Source organism: Hippocampus comes, unplaced genomic scaffold (assembly GCF_001891065.2).
Source record: "Hippocampus comes isolate QL1 unplaced genomic scaffold, H_comes_QL1_v1.1 scaffold2, whole genome shotgun sequence".
Classification (NCBI taxonomy): domain Eukaryota; kingdom Metazoa; phylum Chordata; class Actinopteri; order Syngnathiformes; family Syngnathidae; genus Hippocampus; species Hippocampus comes.
Genome location: NW_017805139.1, coordinates 542,968 through 567,203, shown reverse-complemented (window position 1 = coordinate 567,203; position 24,236 = coordinate 542,968). Strand labels below are relative to the sequence as shown.

General features: G+C 42.4%; 2 protein-coding genes across 4 annotated transcripts in view; both read left to right on the top strand.

The window, feature by feature from the left end:
* The first annotated feature begins 4,412 nt into the window (after positions 1-4,412).
* LOC109514281 (SKI family transcriptional corepressor 1 homolog-B-like) lies at positions 4,413-10,777 on the top strand. 3 transcript variants are annotated; one of them, XM_019867218.1, is made up of 8 exons: positions 4,413-4,621; positions 5,269-7,030; positions 7,386-7,464; positions 7,576-7,632; positions 7,776-7,838; positions 8,912-8,986; positions 9,130-9,204; positions 10,254-10,777. In XM_019867218.1, the coding sequence occupies exons 2-8, from the start codon at positions 5,309-5,311 to the stop codon at positions 10,349-10,351; spliced, it is 2,169 nt and encodes a 722-aa protein (XP_019722777.1). In that variant the 5' UTR covers positions 4,413-4,621; positions 5,269-5,308; the 3' UTR covers positions 10,352-10,777. The 3 variants fall into 3 exon arrangements, with proteins under 3 accessions (XP_019722777.1, XP_019722776.1, XP_019722775.1); XM_019867217.1 differs by lacking the exon at positions 4,413-4,621 and having other exon boundaries at positions 5,018-7,030; positions 10,257-10,777; XM_019867216.1 differs by lacking the exon at positions 4,413-4,621 and having other exon boundaries at positions 5,018-7,030.
* A 3,773-nt stretch (positions 10,778-14,550) lies between these two features.
* The window catches only part of LOC109514338 (E3 SUMO-protein ligase PIAS1-like), a 69,606-nt gene continuing 59,920 nt past the window's right edge, over positions 14,551-24,236 (top strand). The window contains exon 1 of the mRNA XM_019867343.1: positions 14,551-14,605. Within this exon, the coding sequence (XP_019722902.1) occupies positions 14,582-14,605 (24 nt within the window). The 5' untranslated portion in view covers positions 14,551-14,581. The remainder of the gene's footprint in view (positions 14,606-24,236) is intronic.

The window sequence follows — 24,236 nt, the reverse complement described above, 5'->3', positions numbered from 1 at the left end:
AGCACCCAGTATTAGGTCCTCTTGGATGAAGGGAGCTCTCACTTGTACATGACACTTTACCAGGGGTCGGCAACCTTTTTTCTTTCACAGGCCTTTTTTTGTTTATATTATATCATTATTCTAATGAAAGGGTTTCACTAAATTTAGAAAACAATGGTGATGCAACAATCAACCTCGCAATGTTAAAAGTTCATAACTGTTCCTGAGCTTTGATTTCTTTTTTAATTGCATGGTGGGCCGGATCACATGCTTTTGTGGACCATTACTGGCCCACCAGCCATATATGTGTCACCTCTTTTCTTAAACATAAAAGCTATGTATTTGTCTGACTAATGTAGTCTGACTTGCAAATGCAAGATGATATCAACACTGTGCTTGATAATCCGCAATGTCAAGTACTGTCAAATGTTCAGTTCAAATGGTGCACGGTGCGCTTCCCTCTTACAAGTGGTCTTGGGGCGGAAGTGTCAATCACGTGGTGTGATTTAAATCGACTGCAAACGTGTGCATGCGCGCGCGTATGTGACAACTCCATCTGCCACGCGTAATTTCCCTCAACAGATGATCTATGGGTCTGCTTGAAGTGACCTATAGTGCTAAACGTTTCGCATTGAGAATGTGGATGCGCCGCATGATCTCATCTGGTGATATTGAGCGCGCATTGTTTGAAGATGCGTCTTCATTTGGCTTCATATTCCCGAATTCCCAGCGATCTCCTTTGAATGGGGTGGTGACCTTTTCCACCCCTCCCTCCTTCCCGCGCGTCAGTCCGACTTGATTAGTACGTCAAGCGGGACAATGAGTGGGTGTCCCGCGTCCTGCCATTAGCCACATCCCTTTATCAATGCCCTGTAATTAAAGTGTCACCGTTTAATTTTCGAGCCATCGCTTTGCTCTCGGCGGAATCTTTGCTCCGATAAGAAAAAAAAAACTGCAATCGAAATGCTCTATTCACTGGAAACAAAAAAAAAGGCTGAGCACAGAGGGATCAATAGGCCCTTTAGTCCAAGAGGAGAATTGATTGCTCTCTAAAATGGGATTTATAGGATCACGCTTTTATAGGGTGCTGATACAACTGTTAATTATAAAACATTTGGCCTCAGTTGCTACTCTTATTAAAGCTGCCCCGTCTGACTTGTCTGTTTACTCTACTATGCTTACTTAGAGAAGTCAACTCTACGAGTATTGAGTCTACGTCATCAGTTAAAGCTAAAAAAAAAAAAAATCACACCAAGATGGGCACCACTTGTCCCGCGCACTGACTAATAAACGCATGCAATCTGATTTCGGCTCTCAGAATAACGGAAGTCTACACGTTGCATTTGGAGAAATCGGGGCTCGTTGATCGCAAAGAGATGCAAATGACCTACACTGCTGCTTTTTTGAAAAGTTTAGAATTGAAAGTCATACACCCTTCAAATGACAAAAGTAATCAAACGCACTCATCCGTGATCAAGGCAAATATTCAAAGTAGTTTAAGATTCGTGTACCCACTTAATGATGAATATTAAAAAATATCTAATAATGGGATAGTCCTTCATTTCATCTAAAAGAAAATGTTAGGGAGCACACAAATGCAACAGGTGAGTAAAATGCGTTGATGTCATCCGCCATGCGTAAAGTAATCCCTCAACCAACATGGATCGGCCCGCTTTGCGTCGTTCAACCACGCATGCACGTATGAAAATTTCACGCTACCGGTTTGTTTGGACAATCGGACGTCTGTCCGCGAGGCCCCGCTCATTTGTATCAAACAGAAATAATAATTGTCTCGCCAAAAACGACTGCTTAAATGTCTCATTAAAAACTCCCGGTTGCACGCGGCGCGGCGGCCGAGTCAGCTCATGTTTCCAGCGGAATAAGCAGCCACAACGGCTGCACTGAGCCGGGCCGTGTAAATAATTAAGAGGAGAGGAATAATTACAGTGTAAAATTGTAATTATTGCTGGGGGCGGCAGGGAAACCTCTTGATGGTGAAAGACGAGATCAAGGATCATGTTTTAGACATCAATATTCTAAGAGGGGATGAGGACGCAGCTTCGCTAGCTTGCGTCAATTGTGTAAAATTCATCAGTCTTCCTCGTGTACAGTCACCCAAACATGTCAGCAGATATGTCCAAAATGTGCTGCCAGTCGCCATCAAAGCACCAATGACGTCATGATTTCCAGTTTAAAACTGTCCACTGGTTTTTGCATATTCAGAGAGCGATATACTCACTCGCACCATCTAATGAAATCCACATATCCGATTTTACAAAGATAATAATGCACACTCTGAATTGACACTGTCAGAGAGGTGGCATTTTTTAGCAACGGGTCCTCCTTTGTGAATGCAAAAATACACACACTGTTAAAGCTGCGTCTCCGACGTTGTCAGTCAAAACTTGCATCGTGTATTTTGCATGTCAGTGAATTGCGTATAGGAGTACCTAATGTTGTGGCTGGTGAGTTATGTCCACTGACTCATAAATTGAAGTTTTGTTTGATTTTATTTTTTTTCCTGTGACACGTCTAAGTGAATAAGTGACTGTCACGCAACCTTTATATTTTACTTTGTGTTAATTTCTTTTTCTTTAAAAAAAAAAAGTGAATATGTTTATGAAAAGCCAACTGTCCTGATGACAAACGGGATGTTTTTTTTTACTTAATGCCCTCTGTACTCACTAATGTCAATTCCTACCGTATCCTCCCCCATGCTTCAGACCACGACCGCCTCAAGGCTGCATGGCCTGCAGGCAAGCCCCTTTTTTTGTGTTGAAGCCTGCATGCAGCTGCTGAGTTGAGCAAAAATAAGTGTACTCCCCCACCCCAATCACCCAAAAAGGATACATTTTGGAATGTGCATTTTCATCCTTCAATTGACCTGTTAAAATCAGGTATGATTTTAAACATGATTTATGAAGAAAAAAAGATTCACTGACTGCAAAACAATTCAATGTGGGCCTTATAATAATAATAATGATCATAATAATAATAATATTGTTATTTAACTACCGACCGATAGCTGAATGGTTTCAAACTGACTCGTGATCATGTGAGCATGAGCAATATAGCGGGATTATTGTTCATACAGTCAATTTTGCGGATTAAATGCAACCGTATCTGCTTCAAGCCTTTCTTTGCCATCATTATGTATACGATCTCTTGACTCGGTGCACCTGCTGCAGGTGTCCACAATGTTTACACTGTCTCAAATCACCCCCCCTCCCCCAACACCCCCGGGCTAATATTTATACATATGAAAACATTTTTGAAACGTCATCTCTTAGCCCCTCCCTCCCTCTGCCACATTTCCCTTCACTGGTGAGGTCTCATTTTGATTTGCGTGGCCGTGGAAGCCAAGCAGATGGTGGTGTAACTTGATAAACGATCTGGGCCAATTGTCTTTCCGGGTGCACCCCTCGGTGCGCATCAAGCTCAGTCTGTTTTTTGTTTTTTTTTGTAGAAAAACTAGCTGTAGACCAATCTAAAGTGACACTGTAGCTCTTGTGGCTGTCAATGTGGGGTCTGAGGGCACCCTTACGGGATCTAGATGGGGCATTTTCTAATGGCGGGTGGGGGGGGGGGGGCTTTCAAGTATTGACACTGTCCCAGAACGCACTACAATAGCTGCTTTGGTTTAAAGCGCAGTTTTATAACACAAATCAGTGATTTACTTCTCTAAATTGTCTCCATCAAAACACACAAGCTATTTCGCTTAACATTATGAGTTTGCAATAGTGCGTATTTGACAAATATAATATGAGGCAGAGTATGGTGCCCTTCCCGTAACCAAATGTGTTTGGCAATGCATTTAGCTTCAAGTTTAACATGCCGTGAATTAGTGAGCTATCGGTTCATGACTCACATTTAACTGTCACGTGCATCAACTTGTGAATAACGTTTTTAATGTTTACTGCAAATTTCAGTAAGGGACCAGACTACTACATGATTATGCGGCGATTCTCAATTATTTTTATAGAAACTTCAAGAGACCGCTCTGACTCATTCCAGGTTCATTTGAAAAGTTCCACTTTTTATTTTACCAACAATATCAGATGGGAAAGGATGCACCAAATTCAGTGAGGATAAATACAATAAACATTGATGGATTTGATTTTTTTTCAGCATTCTCGCTCCATTCTTTTGCTTACTAGATGGTGCAATATGCTTAATATTGTGACGGATGCCTCAGCAACCCTAAATTTCACCCATTCTTCTTCTAACGGGCCCCAATAAAAGTGTTCGGGCAGCTGTGGCCTAAAAATGTACGTGACACGCTTGATCGTGTGGTGCGTCATTGCCGCACAATTATCCCAATCGGGCTTTTGTTGCTCATCGCGACTGCAAGCGAGAAGGGCAGGCTTATTTTGAGAGCGAGAGAGAGGGCAGGAGAGTGAGCGAAAGAGAGAGGGAGATAGAGAAGGGTGCCATGTGTTCGCTGTCTACTCGCCATTCACCTCCCTGCTGGCCAACAGGATGGAGGCGCCTTGCCTGCTGCAGCATGTGTGCGTATAAAGTCAAATAACGCATGCAGCATCTTTTATACTGTCTTAGACCTAGCTGCTCTTTTGCTGTGCATTTTTATTTATTGAGATATTTTTTACCGCCGTTTTGGGGGGTGTCATCTTTTGAACAAGAGGTAAGGATTATATTATTTATTCATGTAATTATTATTTGTTGCTTGTTGCATGCCTAATCCCTATTTTGGAGTATGATTTCTTATTTTTATCACACTTTGAATGCTATGCGTTTATTTCCAAGAGCCCTGTAGGCCCGCGCAAAAGCGCGCAAAAGAGTAAATATGCGTGGGTGAAGGCGAGGTGGACCCGCTTCCTTCCTGCCAGTTTAAGGCTAATCCGTGCTGATGCTTTAATTATATATTGGGTTGGTCTTTTATTAACAATGCGAAGACGCACGGTTGGATCTGTGTAATTACCAACAAAGGAGCTTACACTTGTTCTTTTCCTCATTGCTAAGCGCATTGGTGCAGCTCAGGCGGCATTTTCCTGCTGTCCTTATCTGCCTCTAAAGGTCTTATGTGGCTCTTTAAGTAGTAGGCTCCTAAGTGCTAAGCCGATTTGAAGATAAGATGAGCAGCGTATCCAGTCCTCAGCACACGAAGGACGTTGCGTGGGGGAGTGAAGCCAAATGTATAAGTTCTCTTTACAGCAATTTAAGTAAAGGCTTCCGTTGGCATAATTCGAATTCTTATTTCACTGACACCCCGGGGCGATTATGTTTTTCGTTCTCGCGTTTTATTTATGATGTATGTTGTTTTGTGTGCAGCGTCACTCAAGTTTTACACGTGAATGACAGGCTTCCAGTTATGGAGCCAATAACCAGACCGCTTCGAGAGCCTGCAAGAGAAACCAGCTCCACCCCGAGTCCCAAACGGGATGCGCCGGGCCTCTCCGGCCCACTCAAACCGAATCAAGTGAGCGAGACCTCCTTGTACGGGGTGCCCATCGTCTCCCTCGTCATCGACGGGAGGGAAAGACTATGCCTGGCCCAGATCTCCAACACCCTGCTGAAGAACTACAGCTACAATGAAATCCACAACCGCAGAGTGGCATTGGGCATCACCTGTGTGCAGTGCACCCCCGTGCAGCTGGAACTCCTGCGACGCGCCGGCGCCATGCCCATCTCGTCCAGACGCTGCGGCATGATCACCAAGCGGGAGGCCGAGCGGCTCTGCAAGTCCTTTCTGGGGGCGCACAGCCCCCCAAAGCTGCCCGAGAATTTCGCCTTCGACGTGTCCCACGAGTGTGCGTGGGGCTGTCGAGGCAGCTTCATCCCGGCCCGATACAACAGCTCCCGGGCCAAGTGCATCAAATGCACCTTTTGCAACATGTATTTCTCTCCGAATAAATTCATTTTCCACTCGCATCGCACCCCAGAGTCCAAGTACCTGCAACCGGACGCGGCCAATTTCAACTCGTGGAGGCGCCACCTGAAGCTGACGGAGAAGAAGCCCTCGGACGACATCAACCACGCGTGGGAGGATGTCAAAGCCATGTTCAACGGGGGCAGCAGAAAGAGGACGCTTCCAATGGGGAGCTCGAGGGAGCAGTCGCCCATGAAAGCGCAAACTTCCTCCGCGCTCGGCCGCACCGCGTCCCCGGAAGTCCCGCGCAAAAGTTTACGGTGCGACGAGGAGCAGGGGAATAATAACATCACTTTGACGAGCAGCGCGAGGAGCTACCCACTCATCCCGGTTCCCAGTAAAAACTTTGGCATGCTCCAAAAAATCCCCCCACCCCTCTTCCCACCCCACCCGTATAGTTTTGCCAGCTACGGCTTGTGCCCGAAAAAAAGTGAAGGCGTGCCAGATGTGACTAAGAGCAACGTCCCCGGTGTGTTTTGGCCCGCTACCAAGGACGCCCTTTACCCCGCTTTCCCCGTATTTTGGCCCACGGCGAGCAGCCTCCACGTGCCGCCCTACCCGGCCAAACCTCCAGAGCTGCGCGGGGTCCGCCAGGCCGACCTCGACTTATCAGACCAAAGCGAAAGGAGTGCGACCACCCCCAAAGACGGCAATCAGCACCAGCAGCAGCTTGCGGGAGAGCGATCTCCCAGTTCATCCAGCAACTGCAGGAACAACGACGACAGGTCCGAGGACGAGACCACCTCACACCGGAAAATCAGCTACATCTCCGCCTTCAGACCCGTCGTCAAAGACGCGGAGAGCATCGCCAAGTTGTACGGGACCCGAGAGGGCTTCGGTGTGAGGCCCGGCTACCTCTCCCCGGACTTTGTCAGCGAGACGTCCAGCTATAGGTCCATGTCCCCGGACAGAGATACCGTGGAAGACGACGACGACGACGACCCCGACGTGGACGTGGAATCCAACAGGGGGGGAGAGGATGAAGAGCCGATCCGGACATCGCCGAGAGGGAGCCGCCGTGAGTCTCCCGCGCCGCAGGCGCTCGAAGAAAGCCAGGAGAAGATTACACCTCGCAGCCCCGCTACAGCATCACCCGAGGACTCGGCGCACACCGGATCGTCCGACGAGGGCAGGCTCACCCGGGACGCATCGCCTATTCATCATGTAAGATGGCATTCAACTCGTACATGATGCGAATTCGGATGTGCACCGATAGTCTCGTCAAACGCTCGAATCGGTTGTTCAAAATCAAACCAAAATATCATTGCTTGCATGCATGTACAGTAAAACGACTTGTGACTGTTTAACTATATTTTTAATAAATCCCTGTGGCAAAAATGCGCCTGAAAAATCTTTACAATTTATCCAGATAAACACACTTTCATCCTGTCGTTTAATTATAGTTGATTTGATCACGGTGATGTTCAGTTTGAACATTTGCAGACACAAGGCCTTCATTGTGTTAAACGTTGAAATCATATCGTTCACTGTGCGTGTGCGTGTTTGCATCATTTTGCAGGTGCATGCGCAGCAAAAGAACTGCCAAGTGCAAGTGGACGAGACGTTCGATTCGCCGAGCAGCCCCGGCAGATCAAACGGTGATTATTTGGGTCATTTACCTGACGTGTGTGCACATATGAAGCTTTTAGGGCTTTCTTTTCAAAACCCGATTCGGTGTTTTAATATATACATTTTTTGTTAATTTCCAGGAGTTCATCACTATCAACAAAACCTAACATCCAATCAGGACCAAAAGGACAGACAAGGTATTATTACATTTGTAAGAATGTTCATGTATAGAACGTGTGCTCTGAAATGTTTACAAAATGTATTTACATGTACAAGCCGGTTTATAATTTCTATATCGTCTGTTCTTTTTACATTTTACTCTTCCTCACTTTTTCCCCAGCTGAAGGAGCTCTACGCATTGACATTAGCGTGCATGAAAGAAATCTGGAGAACATGGCAAAAGGTAAAAGATTTTGAAAACACCTAAATCAGAAGTGAATAATGGTGGCAGCAACAACAACAAAAAAAAAAACAACAGAGGCTCCGCTTACTACTGCTGTGTCACATTTATGTGCAGAAAGAATAATTGTTATTTCATATCAATATTAAAATGCTATATTCAATGCATTCATTGTATTAATTTATACACAAAGCGATCATTCCGTTGCTGACTCCTGATTTATGAATCCCTGCCCACACTTAAAATGCACGCATCTGCCCTGCTAAATATCATGTGGCACATTATGCGAATTTGCATCTTCTGAGGCTAAACCGTTCCCATAGGTGTTGCGCACTAAATCACAAGACATGGTCGTTTGGACTTATTATTGTAAGAGGAAATCGTTTAGAGGCTATTAATATTTTAACGAACAGAGCCATAACCCCGAGGCGTGGCAGCTAATTATTTTTGAACGCTTGGAAAAACCCCAAGACCCAAATATCATGGCCTCGTGTAGCCTGCGGCCGCTGTGCGACAATAATTGTGGCGCACACACACACGTACACACACACACGCACACACACACACGCACACACACACGCACACGCACGCGCGCGCGCGCACCGCGCGCGCGCATTCAAGAGACCGGCAGGCGACGCTTGTTGTAAATTCATCCTACGTCGCGGTTTGCTTTGCCATCTATTTATGTGCATATCTCCAGTACATATTGTAAATCAGTGATGGGAAAATTGAAGAGATTACCTCATTATGCACGTATTCGAGAGGTACACGTGCGCAGTCTGCCTTATAATTTCGATCGGCCTATTCAGAAATATAAGCAACAATACTGTGTTTGTTGTGGTTGGTTGTTTAGGCGAGGCACTGCGTTAATTATCTTACTTTATTTTGCTACACGGGACAGTCCGAAAATTTGACACGGATGCAGCGCATCAAATATGCTGTGAAATTAATTCCGCGTCAATGAAAATCAGGCGTTATTATGCGTCCCGCGGTCGGTTGTGCGAGTGTTTCCAAAGAAGTGTCAAAAGCGCGGAGTGTATTTTTAGCTGAGATTGGTGTATTGTTTGGCTTGACAGAGGAGTTGCAGAAGCAGCTAGTGGAGCAGATGGAGTTGAGGAAAAAGCTGGAGAGAGAATTTCAACATTTGAAAGGTAAAAACGCTGAGAGCAGAGGAACACCTTGATATAGTTCGACATTTCCACACTCAATTAGATGTTCAATCATCGTCTTGTGTCTTTGAGGCACTTAAAACAGGAATTAGACTTAAAGTTCCACGATATCTGGTGTTCCTCAGATAATTTTCAGGATCAAATGAAGCGTGAGCTGTCCTACAGAGAGGAAATGGTCCAGCAGCTGCAGATTGTTCGAGGTTGGTGTCGCCCCGCTTTACGCGTCATACGACACAACTTTTGGAGCAGTATAGATGAGTGCTCTTTAATTTAATGGAAACGACTTGGAGCCATATTTTCAAACCACTATAACACAAATAAATGGGTAAAATGGACACTTGCATCCCGAAGTATTTGGACATCGTGACGCCGTTTAAAAAAACTTTTATCGACGACACGATGCAGTATTTTAATTGAAACAATGTCACATAAAGTGTCAACTGTAATTTAAGCATTTTCACCTAAATATGCAATTGATTTAGGAATCCTACTCACTAGTAAATACCTCAAAAGAAATTTCACCCAAGTATTAAACGTTCTGGTTATATTTCCATATTGTACCAATTGTCTGGATACATTTGAGCCTTTGAAAGTGCAGCATGCACAGTAGAAAAGCAAAAATCATGGCTCCTCTGTCAGTGTCCCAATATTTTTGGACCTAAGCGCACGTGCCCCTTATTTGTCTTTCCAACTGCAAGCATATCTTTCTGCTGGAGTTTGATTCGATGAATAGACAGATCCAAAACAAAAAGTGAAACCAAAACCACATTGTTTTGTTTGCCGAGGTCATTCTTTCCAAAATCATACCCTGGAAAATTGAATAGACAGCCCATTATGTGCTGCTGTATCGGTTACACGCACGAGACAGCAACTAAAGCCACCCGATAAAGGATTGGATTCGTGTTACACTTGTTTAAGTACACACAGGCGGGTCACTGTAAATATCATGAGGGCAAACAGCATGTTTGTACTCGATCCCTTATTTAGTTTTTCATTCGTTTTATTCTTAATGGACGCTTTTGTGCGACGAGTTGGACCAATAGGGAAAGACTCTTGCAACACGACACAAGATAAAAGGCCATTTAAGTTGCTGTTTGTTTAATTTGATGTGCTACTTTTTTTTATCACTAGACGGCACACAGCTTTCAAAAGGGGGGCGGGGTCAATGTCAATATTTTGAGTGAAAATCGAGCGAGTAATTTGAATGAGAGAGGACATGTTTCTCACTGATGGACCCGTTCCTTCCTAGAAGCTCACGACGCCCTTCATCATTTCTCCTGCAAGATGTTGACCCCACGCCAGTGTACTGGAGCCTGCACCTTCAAACCCCCTCTGCTGCCACCCTAAATTCCAGCACCACCACTTTACCCGTACGCACAGTCACTCAGTTACGCACACACACGCACCAACACTAGAGATACACTGGTGATTCTAGCACATGAGTGAACACACTGACACTCAGAGAAAGCAGCATTTATTTCACCACTATTTTTTGTTGAAACTCCAATGATCGGATAGGAACGCTCATATCAAGAATCCACCTGCTCTTATTTAAATCGTCTGAAAATGGAGGCGGGGGGAAGGGGAGAAGCACTAAATACACTATAAACCATGTGACAATGTGCAATTGCATGTATAATTGAGAAAAAAATTAAAAACTGGCATACTTTAGCTTTTTGTTGCTTGTTTAAATAACTTCAGTTGTATATTCATCTTCTTTTCTTTTCCAGATTATTTGTACCACCGTATGTGTCGTAAAGCACTTTAAATGGGCAACATCTCTGCTTTTGTCGTCCTTTATATACCAAATAGTCATCTTATAAAAAAACAAACAAAAAAAAAAACGAAGGATGTTTACGTTGAAAAGGAAGCACTTACTTCAACAGTTGCTGAGATGATCATAATGTATGTTTGAGATCATGCAATAAAAGATTTTCTCTCACAACGTGTCATGACGCTTTCGTACATTTAAGACGCGCTGCCCGTTTTTGTCAATAGTCTTAGTCTGACACCTACTGGAGCCGGAGAGAATAAGACCCTCTTGCCTCTCAGTAAATTTGACTTCAACATGATCTCTTTCATTAGGCACCAACATCAGCAAGTCAATTTATAATGTTTGACACGGTGTCAGGGGAGCAGGGTGATCTAATAGTGAAATCTAGTTCTTCTGAAGGGAGTCCTAATAGATATTGATTGTGCCGCTGCAAGTCCCTGGATGCTTCATGCTGAGACATAATGTCACTGAAGTGATACACAATGAATGTCAATGTTCGGTGATTGTGAATGCCTAACATAATGTCACTGAAGTGATACACAATGAATGTCAGTGTTCGGTGATTGTGGATTGTGAATGCCTGCCTTCGCAAAGCCTTTTCTTTATGCATGCTAAAATATCCACAACTGATGAATTGGTCATTTTATTGCGTTGTTTTTCATCACATAAATTCCTCAAGGTCATTTGGTGGTCATTCAAAGAAAGCCTATGATAACCACTTATGATCATTTATTGACTGATCATTTTATCGTAATAAACTTTACACTGAAAGCTCTTTTTTTTTTTGATAACACCAAAGAAGACTTACAAAGATGAAAGGCGTGATGACCGTACAACATGACTGAGTGCACACTTTTTTTTTTTTTTTTTAGTTTACACATGCATGGTTGAGCCTATCCCCAGCCCGCTGACTTCTGGTGAGAAGCAGGGTACACCCTGGACTGGTTTCAAACCCTTAAGATTACACATTTATACTGTATACACTTCCTGATTTCATGACTTTATATGTCAACCAATTTCAAACATAGTATATATCAGGGGTGGGCACTTCTTTTTGCAAAATAGCCACATGAGAAAGTGGAATGTATGCTGAGGGCCAAGCCAATATGCTCATCCCATCTTTGTTCTATTTTATTTAATTATGTGTTTAGGAAAAGCGCATTGTATACTGTTTCATTAAAATGCTATGTGTGTCGATATGGCATATATTGTTACGATTAGGAAATACAAATTTAAAACAAAATTATAAGCGGTCATTAAAATGACATCTTTCCACTGAACATCTTTATACTCGAACATAGACTCTGTGCACCAACTACAACTCATATTATCCGTTCCTAATCAGGACTCCCAAATATACAGATAAGCGAGAAGTATTATAGTATTGACACTGATATATAGGTGATACCATGATGACATAATACATCCAATTCACACGTCAATAAAACTGTAGATTTGCATACAGTATTAGCAGGGCAAACCTTTTTGGCACTATTCCCTCCGAGGTGCAACAAATAAGAATGTTGCCAACATGAGGATAACTGTTGCTATTTTTGCCCAACCCTTTTGGGTAAAAAGATTTGCGAGAGAGGTTGGAAAGGGCACTCAATATAGAAAAAGACTTGCTAAGTTAGCAACACTGCAGACACAAGTCTTGTATACCAACATCCACACGGGTACAGACAACAGAAGCAAAACTTTCAAAATAAAAGCATTGCATATTTTAGGTTTTATTTTAACTTCATGGTCACTGTGAGGAGGCAGGTCAGAGACAGTGAGTATATAGTCCGTGGATCCCCAGTAACAATGTTTTATTTTACAATATTGTATTTTCAGTTGTTTGGCCCTTAATAACTTAAGGGCTTCATTTTCTGTGAGGGCTAAACGGTTTCTGGTCAATGATATTGGGAAATGCTAATCAATAGGATGCTTCCACGACACTTAGCTGCTGATGCTGGTGATTACCTTTTCTAGCAAGATGGTGCACTGCCACACTGTCATCTCGCTGTCAAGAAATTGCTCAATGAGCTCGTGCCAAACAGATTGATGGATGGGCCATGCCGGATCACGTGTTCTGCAAGTGGCATGCAATAACACTTGATATAATTGTTTATGACTTCTTTCTGTAGATCAAAGTACACGCATCCCCCCCCCCCCTCACTTCCTGCAAACGCACCACATGAAACTGTATGAAATCATGCATCTCGAGCTAGTTTCAAATGATCATCATTGTTGTGGCCATGCTGTATCGTATATTTTGAATGGGCAGCACAGTGAATTAGTGGTTTGGATGTGTGCCTCACACTCTGGAGGTCCTGGATTTAAATCTTGACTCAGGCCTTCCCTGCTTGGAATTTGCATGTTCTCAAATTGTGTGGATTTTCTCGAGTTACTGTGGCTTCCTCCCAAAACATGCATGCTCGATTCATTGAAGACTAGAAATTGTCGGGATGAACCCGACCTTGACCAAGGTCAGTTTGGATAGACTCCAGCTCCCTCGTGACCACATTTAGGAAGGAATAGATGTTTTTTTTTAAAATTATTATTAACTATAACTTGTGTGACAATTAAACATTTTATAGTGTGTTGTGTGAACTTGGCATGGCTTCAGCAACACTTCCTTTGTATGTTACATAAGATAGGGGTGGTCACAGTACGTGGTTGACATACTTTTATACTTGTGTCACTTTTTTTTCGAACGCTTAATGCATTTGCACAGCCAATATTAAAACCTCATCAGTCTCAGCACTCATGTGTTAACCACCGGTGACATTGTTAGACCGTATGTGCTGGGGTTATTTATAAACCCGTATAAACATATGTGGTCACATAAACCTGTCCTAACAATGACTATTAACAATGTGACAGATGACAGACATACTATACATACTGTACATACTGTTAAAATAAAACCTCGTTCTACTGAATTGAATGGCTTGTTTCACTCAAGAATCTTTTGTGGCTCAATCTTTGTGTGATTAATGATTAGATGATAGATTAATGCCCCAAAGCAAATTATTTTTTATATGCATGTGTGATGTACAAGCATTACGTTGCAGGGCAGACGTGACAAATGATAACAACTACAGGTGCAATGGAAAGAGGTAATTGGAGAAAAAGAGCGAGGATGATGTCCTGGCTGCCATTTTTTGAGGGGCTCTTCATTTGACGGTCTTAGGCGCTCCCTACTGGCTCGTAAAGGAAACGCATTTATTGATCGCATTTACTGCTGTCTAAGTACAGTAATTATATACAGAAAAGTGCAGTAATTTATTCTGTTCTATGCATAGTTCTGGATTTGTATGTGTAAACCCGAATAATAATTATTGTGATAATAAAAACGACGAGACAATTGCATTCCCAAAGAAATTTTATGATGTTTTGATATCCATGTTGTGTCTGAATGAATGAAAGAATTTATTCTATGATCGCAGAAAGAATAATAAAAAAAACAGATGCTCCTTCCGGTATTTAATTATTACCACTGGAATACGCTTGCCTCTTTGATGGTTGGGTTCTCACTGCAAATAAATAAAGCAAAAAAAAACAAACAAACAAAAACAAAAAAACAATAGACTCGTGGATTGAAAAAAGAAGATTAATAACACCGCAATCACAATGAACTGAATATATAATGACTTCGACTAAAATGTATTTGGAAATAAAACTTTACACCTGCTCTTTTTGTCGATTATCGCGTTGAGTTGGTGAGCAAAACGTAGTGGCTGGGTGCGCGTTCGCGAAGCGCCGTGCGCGTCCCCGTGGCCGGGCTTCCTAACCACGCCTGCGCAGAGAAATACAAGATGGCGGAGAGTGCGGAACTGAAGGTAAGGCGCAGCCTGAAATCGGGATCGTTTTCAGCGCTTGCTGAGTGTTCACTTGTCAAGTCACTCGTGTCTCTGCCGGCTTAAGCGTCCGTGTGCTGAGATTGAATCCGATATGACGTTGACGGCCCAAACAGTCAGGCAACTTTTGGGTGCACGCGCAAGCGTGTTTATGTTGATATGGAGACTCGCGGGTTTGGCTGAACTGGACAGACCCTTTCGCCCCCCACCCCTTTCCCAATTGAGCGGCTGCTGAATGGGCGGGCATCAATGTTTCACGTTTAAACAGCACGTTGGAAGCTCCCATCACTGCCGTTCTAATGTGCCTTTTGCAAGAAGCAGGCTTGCAGATGTCGGCGAGCGAGCGATTTGTCTCGCCGACTGACTGTCAAGACTGTCAGACGGGGCACGAACATGACAGCGGTTCGTGTGTGAGTGAGAGTGAGTGTTGGTGTGCGCGCTCTTCACGTTGAATAGTCACCTCACACTCACTGTTTATTGCACACTTATTTACACAGCTCAAGCGACGAGTCCAAGCTCTTGAAGCCGAAGTTGATTACCTGTCCCGTTCATATGTGACGCTCACTTTACCTGTTGATGAAAAGAGCAGTGCTTTGGCGCCTCGTGAACCGTTAGGCACGACATCGCACTTTTCGTGAACCTTGTGCACGTATTTAACATTGGATACTTGACATCAGTATGTCATTTGCAGCAGTAAGTAAAGTGAATATTTTGTCTCGAATTATTTTGATAACTTCAATATTTTTCATGTAGATTTCATAACTTTACAATTTAAAAAATAACATAGCTGGCCACCATGTTCATTAAACTCATCACTTGGTAACGAACGGTCACATGTGTATAAATATTGGACTTGACTGCACATTGATCAATACACACAGCTACTCCACATCTACCGTGTACAGTACTGCAGTATTAGTCCTGAAAGAATGGAGCCGTATAATTATCAGCCAATACTATGAAATAAGTCCACCCAATGAGATTCGACTTTTTATGTGAAAGATGCAATGCCGGATGGTGTTTCGTAGTGATGGGTCCATGAGGCCTCATGATCCGTGTTGACACAATGACACACTGTGTTGATACTGTGTCGCTGACCACTGACACCTGCTGGACTTTCAAAATCGCTCAGGCAACCCACTTGACAGACTGAACTGACTGATTTGATGAGGAAGTGCATACAATATCATTCACATCTATGCATTCATATTGTATTATTCAATGTGTTTGAATAAGGTGAAAATTATGTAAATGAGGATGCTTGTGGGCTTTGTCTTCACAATTTTTTATTCAGAAAAATAAGTTGCTCCAGTGTTTTGAATTTCAGTCTGTTGCGTTTCTTGCATGCTATTTCCCCTGCTCGCATGGCACTGGTGATGCCGGCGTGCAGAGAAACTGCTTTGGGAGGTGGGAGAGGTTTGGAAAAGTAGTGTGTTGGTCCTTCGATTATAACAGCGGGTCTTGACTGCGTGCAATTTTCCCCTTTTGCCGGGTATGGCTGGACCTCAGGTATAGCATCTGCTGTTGCACTTCTTCCCAGTCTCCCTATCTCATCATCCAAATGTTGCCACAGGTCTTCTAAAAAAAACCCAAACAAACCAAACAAATTTGGCATTGAGAACAGTTTAAAAAAACAAACTTAGAATGATGAGTAACATGCCAGATGTAGTTGCAGAGGTGCTTTTGTTGTCAATATGATATTTCTGTATGGCAAATTCGACATTTCACCTGCAATAAAATATGTGAATAGTAAACTAAGAGTTACCATTAAATTAATTTGAATTAGAATGGAATAAGACATGTCAAAGATCCGAGAGGCACTTGGTGAGACAAGGAGATTTAGATTTGAATAAATACCTTATTCTCCAAAAGGAGATCAAAATGGCTCTACACGGCAGACAATTTGCGTTTCTCCGGGAGCTGCTCCATAATATGCACGCACTGTAGCAACGTCACTCGAGTGAAGCGCGCCTCAGCAGTCGATAATCCGCTGCTCTCTGCTGTGCGCGCATGAGCGCGAGCACGTACTCACGGCGCCGACGCAACCCACGTCACATATCAAAGAAGCTTTGAACTACGACAACAGCTAAGCTAGCCTAGCCGACACGCCGCTCGAAGTCATATGGACACGTTTCTCTGATATTCTGTGTGTTTTCCTTTTTGCCCAAATATATATTTTTATTCAAACGAGGGTGAGGTCTGGCTTGTTTGGCAGGCGGCATCGCGTCGCTCGACGCACTTCCTTATAAACACAGTTTGGCGGGCTTTTGCTGCGTCGACGCAGCCTGGACTGTGTCGACGCAGTTCATGTGTTGGTCACGTGATCGTCATGAAGCAGCACATGCACCGACACGTGGATTGCTCTGTGAGCTCGACGCATGCGTCGACGCATCGGTGTTGCTGGACCCATCACTAGTGTTTCGGCACAAAATACACTTTGGAGAATGGGGTGGACCAGGAAGTGGAACAGACGTGGTGCTCATTTGACAGATCCACACGCATGGACAATCCTGCAGTTAATACAGTATGTACTCCTTAATTTATGATGAAGAGAGTGCTGCTTTGGTCCAGTGTCTGAGGAGCTTAATTTACGAGCGCGGACTTCGCTGTCATGATGAACATAATGCCCAAAACACCGCTGCCTACGCCTGCTGGGAATTGCGATCTTCCCTGAGACCGTTTAGATCACGTCACACTTCTTGCTCATTGAACAATACTCGGCACAGCATTTGTTTTTAATGTCACCTGCATGGCATGTCTCCTCTCTAACTGTAAATCACTCTCGGAAATGTTCACTGCACATGTACGCGTGCCCGTCCATTCTTGCATTCATGGGGGCTGGACAGAACTTGCGTAAGTAAATTGTTCGGAAAAATGTGGAATAACAGGCCAGTGAGCATCTTGTTTGCTGTTTCTGGATCACCCCTTGCTGATTTTTGCTATGCATTATGCCGTTGTTTTTTTATCTTTCGATGCAAATACAGTTGCCGGGTACAAATTCATAATCTGCGTCCTCCAAAGGGCCCTTCGCAGGCTGGGGCCTTCGAAGTCTCTTCCTCATGAAGCCTCCGTGGACCACAAAAATAGTGGTGAATTTGGACAGGCCTAGCGATTCTCACTTGTCTCACTTGTCTGTTCTGTACCGGCGCAAGATAGTGGCAATATGCCTGGTTGTTAAAACTGACGAAGTGTAGAAGACGAAACGCATAGAAGAAGGGAGTTGGCATGTACGCCACGAAAATGTGCTCCTAAGCCGCTTTCGCTAAGGGCCGTCTCCAGGGAAACGAAGGCTAAATTCGAAGGCCGCTTGTATTTGGACACCAGCGTAAGATCGGGGCGCACCGATGGTACATCACTTGGTTTTTAAATTCGTCCTTTGAAGGGCGCAGCCTAAAAAACATAATCAGTTTTGGGTCTAATACAATTGTCTGTCTAATCTATCAGAACAATTACTGATAATGTTTATTTAGTCATTTTTAGCACTTCTGGTTGGGCTTGTTGTCACAGCTGATGGAATGCATTGTTTTGGGAGCATGAAAGTAGGAGCCAACACTTGCCAGCTGTTAAACAATGACATGCGTCTTGTAACACGATTTTTTTTTTCACCCTTGCACTCTCAGTTAATTAAAAAAAAGCAAGTGTTTTGTGCACAGAGAAATTCTTTTCTCCCCCATTGAGTGAAGTTATGAAAACGGGTGATCTACTGTATATAATTGGCAGTTCAAAAAAATGCTTTTGTACACTTAAGAGTCTGCAGTTTTAAGTAGTATTACACTTTCTATGGCAGAGATTGCACCTTTGTAGCAGGTATTGATCTGAGATTTTGTCTATAGACATTACCCTGATGGTATATCTACAGTACAGGACAGAAGCAGAGAACTTTTTCATTTACTTTGATTGCCATACTAAGATATGTGTGAAAAAGGTATATGACTATTCAATAACCAAACAAATGCGGCAGCCTCTGGATCTGCCTCACAGGCAGCTGAGATTCTGGGTTTCGATCTCAGCTGCCTTCCTGTGTGGAGTTTGCATGCTCTCCCCTTTGGCTGTAGGCGATTTCTCCAGGTACTCTGACTTCTCTCACATTCCAAAGATTTGCATGTTAGCTGAACAGAATACCCTAAATAGCCCAAAGTTGTGACTGTTAGTTTTCTTTTATTTCTCTGCTCTGTGATTGGCCCGTTGTCGGTCCAGAGGGTACCCAGCCTCTCGCCCAAAGTCAGCTGGGATCGGCTGAAGCTCACATGCTACTTTGGGGACAAGCTCGACAGAAAATGGATGGCTCAAACAAATGTCTGTTATTTTATATTATGAGCCTTTGCCGGTGAAATGTTTTCACAGTTCCTCAGGTTTGATTTTTGCATGGTGAAAAAAAGTCACAAGTTCCCCACCCATGCTGTGATTGTTGCTTTTTGGCATTCTACCCCCATTATGGTTTCATTGAAGAGGAAGGCCGAAAACATATGGACAGTATGGACTTGGCTGCATAAAAAAACATATCTGAAAAATACATCTCATAAAATGAAAACTTGAACCAGCAGCGTAAATCCAGTCAAAGATGAGTGACAAGCCGGAACTTGAATGTTTACAAAAATCTCACTGAAAGTTTTATGTTATGATAAGCCCTGATAAGTTAGTCACTGGTTTCCTCTCTGCTCGAGGCCATGCTTGTTCTATGTATTATATTTGGAGGCTTTGAGGTTGTATGGTGTGTATCTCAGTGTTTTATAGTTTGGTTGAGTAAAAACAAAGTTTAGATGAAACAGATTTGATCTACACAGGTATCTTTTTTAACTCTCTCTAAATAACGGGGTTCTTGCATCGAAAGATAATCTATGAAAGTCAAAAGAAGATTTTGTTTTGTAGCATGCTGATAATGATGATCTCTGGCCCAGTCCTAGAATATGTCATGGCTTCTTTGGGGTTAAAATAACAGATAGACCACAGACGTAAGCACATTGAAATGTACTGCGACCATCAAGATGTCACTCTTCTTTCTTCTAGTGTTAATCGCATAATTTTCTAAAAAAGTCTTTATTTATAGCTGGGATAGTAGTATCAAACGTTTGGCGATATTTTCAAGATCGAAACCTTGTCTACATTTGGCCCTCATACAGTTGCTGAACATCCAACATGGGGAAATTGAAACACATTCAGTACAGGAAACCTCCAAGGTCAAACAGCAACTCTTCCGGCTGAGTAAGTCATAAGATTATATTGTCTCAAGATTTTGGAACGATAACCTTAGTAGTGTCACTCTATAATGTTGTACTTAATAAAAACACAAAGTACAAACTTCATTAAATTAATAGAACATAAAACAAACAGTTTGTGCCTTGTGATTATAATTAATTGCTGGTCCCCTGGTGTGCGCATCTTGAACACCAGGGCAGTAGGATGTAGTGTCATAGAGACACAAACGAAGAAGAGTTGCACAACTACTTTAAGTGACTCGCTAAACTGCAGTAATATTAGTTTTTTTTTTTGTAAATGATAAATGTATGGCTATGAGTATTATTTAGTTTTTTTGTTGACCTATCATTAGTGCTCAAATATCCATTGCTTCATAGATGCTCTTCGTTAGCCTGCCTAAGATGTTTTTTGCATTGTTTGTTCGCATTAAGATAAGCAGACTTTCCTAAACAAAGCTATGTGGTTCTTTAAATACACAAAGTGTAATTCTCTGTTTTATGTCTGGTTTGACAGCAAACTTCAACTGGTCAATGGCATTAAACAAGCCTCTTTTTGGAAGAATCGCTCACGATCAATCTGTTCAATTGCTGCTGGTGGTGAAGTGAGCTGAGTTCACATTCACACGACAGCGCTCATATCAACTTTTTGCAAATGCAGTTTTTGACTCGTAAATTGTGACGCAAACCGGTTCTTTCGAGGCATGGCTTCCATTTATTATTGAAGACACTCCGAAGCATTTGTGAACGGGAATCGTACTGCACTTTTTGTGGCGGCTGGCTCCCTAAATGTTCAGATGCGTTACAAATACATTTATGGGATTTAAGCGACACAGCCATATATTCGCACTGATCATTCCCCATGTGACAGCTGTGAGGTCACACAGCGTCATCATTGAGGTGGATCTAAAAAAAAAAAAACATCAAATAATATATACTTTCAGACTCACTTATTCATTTGCGCTGATCGGGTATCACCCCTCAGTGTTTCCGCCGTACGGTCGCGAGTTCATGCGGCGTCACAATGGAAGTGGAGGAAAAATTTCCTTCAGGAAGACCAGACTGTTGCCCTGCTGTGCCTGCTTCAGGGTGCTCTGTCGCCAGGTACGATTCTGTCGAGGGCCCGCTGTGTCACAGTCACTCATCCTGTTTTTCGACACGGGATTGGGGAAATTCTTCAGTGCGACTTGGGAGCAATGACGTTAGTTTTTGATGTGGAGACCAACCATTCAAGGTCGCAAAAAAAGAGCAAGCGATCTTGCTGACTCTTGCTACCATGCTATTCTTGTATTAAACAATGCATCCGTTTGATTTACAAGTGCTGTTTTAAAAAAAAAAAATCTTTAACCTTTTGAATTTGACAAGTAATGTTATGTTTATATCTTAAGCAATCGTATGCGTCATTGGCCACAGGGAGAATTGTGGGATTATTTGCATACGGATTTTGACGTGGGTTCCACCGGGGCGCTTTTGCCGGAAAAATGGAACCTTTGCAATGATGCGAAATGGTTATCATGCCACTCTTGTTTCAACTTGTGATTGGTGATGTGGCGAAAGGGAGACGCGCACCCTGAAAGATAATGAAGAAATTAAAAACATAAAAATGGACCTTTAAACTCAAAAACTAGTTTTCGAAAGTAGCAGTAGAATGGTTGGAAAAGTTTCTAAATCAAGCAAATCGCTAAGATTAAGCAGACACCCTCAGTAGGGACATGATTCGAACTACGAAAGCTGCTTAATTAATTGCTCAAACCTCATTTAAATATTACTGTAGTTTCTAACGTTGCATTATGATTTGCATAATTTTTTGTATGAAAATAACATTGGGTCAACAAATGTTTACTTCCTTTTTTGAATCGTGTCAGTCAACTTTTCTATTTCTATCTGTATTTTGGGGGGGCTGATTCCGAATCTGGCCTTGTTTTGTTTTGTTTTTTTTTGCACCCACATCAGGTTGATGACGATGATGATAACAATCCAATAATACAATACATTTTTATATAATAACAAGAACATAATATACGTATAATAATGTAATGTCTTTAGTAACATTTATGAATTAAGGATTAGATTCAGCAACAGGTGGAATTTTTTTCTGAAATGTCGTAGCTATAAATCCCAGCGCATGATAGCATCCATATTGCGCGCGTCAATCTTAAAAGCCAAAAATGAAAATATGTCAAAAACCTGATGTGCTAGGGACAAAAAAGAAGAAATTTCTCGAATCAGTGTCAATAATAAGTTTAGGGCACATAAAATTTGCTGTTGACCAGTGTCATCACATGACTATGAAAGGTGAAAACCACTTTTTACTCTCGTTTGCTCATAGTGAGTATAGTCACCACCACAGTTCTTTGCATGTTGTGGTGGTTAGTGGTTACCAAGCCAACAAGCCTGGTGTCATGATCACGTCACAGGTTCTTGAAGCCACTTGGTGATGGTTCAAATCAGAGTTGACGCTCCTACAAACCAGTTCGTGCCACAAGATGAACAATCTGCTAAAAGGCTTTACGTTGTTCAAGCTGCCAAAGATGTGCTTGTGTGTGTCCTCTGTTTACATTCACTTGACGTATGGTTTGTACGTTACAATACAACACTTACCACTTTCCATGTTGGGTTTGAATTCACCTCCCCCAGTGGGCAGGGTCTCCGTCGAGCATTTGTTTGGAAGTTGGAAATTCCAATATCTTGACAACACTCGTCTGTGTGATCATGTCCTCCTTCCTCTTTCTCTTCTGTTATGACAGACAAAGAGATAAGTGTGATTTTTTCCCTCTTAAAATCAAAAATGTTTTGACCTTTCCCTTGAGAGAAACCGTAAATGCAGTGAAAATTGAACCAGTTTTTTTCACATGACATGTAAACAAAAGAGCTGTTGTCAACCAGAGAAGAGCTTGATTTATTCTTTGGAGGCTACGGTGAGGACGGGGCACTCTCGTTCAAGTTCGGAGAATTTCCTCTCAGAAAAGTGCTTTCTTTATCTGCTCATTTTTATGCACGAAATGAAAGGTGCTTACTGTGTGTTACTATCGCCCAACTATATTTTGGATTGCTGGTGTGTATAGATACTGTTTATCAATATAATGTACCTAAGATCGAAAATCAAGTCATACCAACGAATATGAATAGGGAAAATTGTCCCTTGTTGAAATTGAAACCTGGTCATTTTAGAATGCTTTGCTATAACATTATATCAAAGAATTCAATCTCGAATTAGGGAAAGAGGAAGTTACCTCCCATTTTGCATTTAGGGGTGGGTGATGTCCGGTATTTATCGCCCTTTGCTTTACAAAGACAAATCTCGTTTTTAGTTTGGTCTTTTTTACCTTCTTGGATTAGTTTTTCTTTTTTTCTCTGATACCATCCAAGCTTTGAAACTTTGCTTTTGGCAATGTTTGGAGTGAATGATTCGTGATTCGGTGATTGCCTTTCACGGGGATCCTTTCTTGATATATGGCAAACAACGGCAAACGGATTTCACCTACACTATGTTGTAGTTTTGTCATGAATCACAAATTTTGACTTTGATACTTGTCAGAGATTCTCACTTGGACAGTTGAACAGAGACTCGACCAGGAACAGATTGTCTTTCACTACCAGGCAGGAGGTACGATTCTTGAAGCTGCACTAACTCGTGCTCGCTTCTCAAACCGAAAACCCGAACTCATGCTGGCCTTTATTGACAGTTTATGCAAATTACAAGTAACATATCTGAAAAACATTCCCTTCTTCATTTACATACCACGCCCCTCGGCCGGCCCCAATGATATGCCCCTTAGTGGACACCTGGAGTCCAAGACACTTTCCTGGTACAATCTTCCCATGAACTGATACATCTGTAACTTTTGCTCAAGGACATTTTATTATGCTGGAGCGTATTCTGTCGTCCCTATCCGCCCAAAGTTGAATCTTTCTTCCTAACTTATCAGTTAACAAGCGCCTTGGCTCCATTCGCCTCAAACTGACCCCTGATTCTCTGTGCTCCATTGTGTACCAGCTGTATAAACACACGCGCTCGAGGTCAATCAAGCATGTAACAAAATGAAACTTTTAAACGTGATACCATTGTGTTTGTCTATTCTCCATCAATACTGTACTTGCATAAAATACCTCAATACCCAAATTCGTTTTATTTGTATTAATTCCCAAAATTACGAATTAAAATACAGTACTTTTGATAAAATGAACAAATTTATTTTGAAAATTTGAAACACTTTCGAACAATTAAATACGAAAAAAACATGCGTCTGATGTATGGCCAAACAAAAAAGATGTGTTCAAAAAGTGTGTTTCCGGTAACAAGAAATTTCAGCATAGGGTCGGTAGGTCGGACAAATTTCTTTTTTTTTTTAAATCCCCCCCCCATCAAAAATTTAAACAAAATAACCATAAAACATAAAACAAGAAGACATTGAACCCGC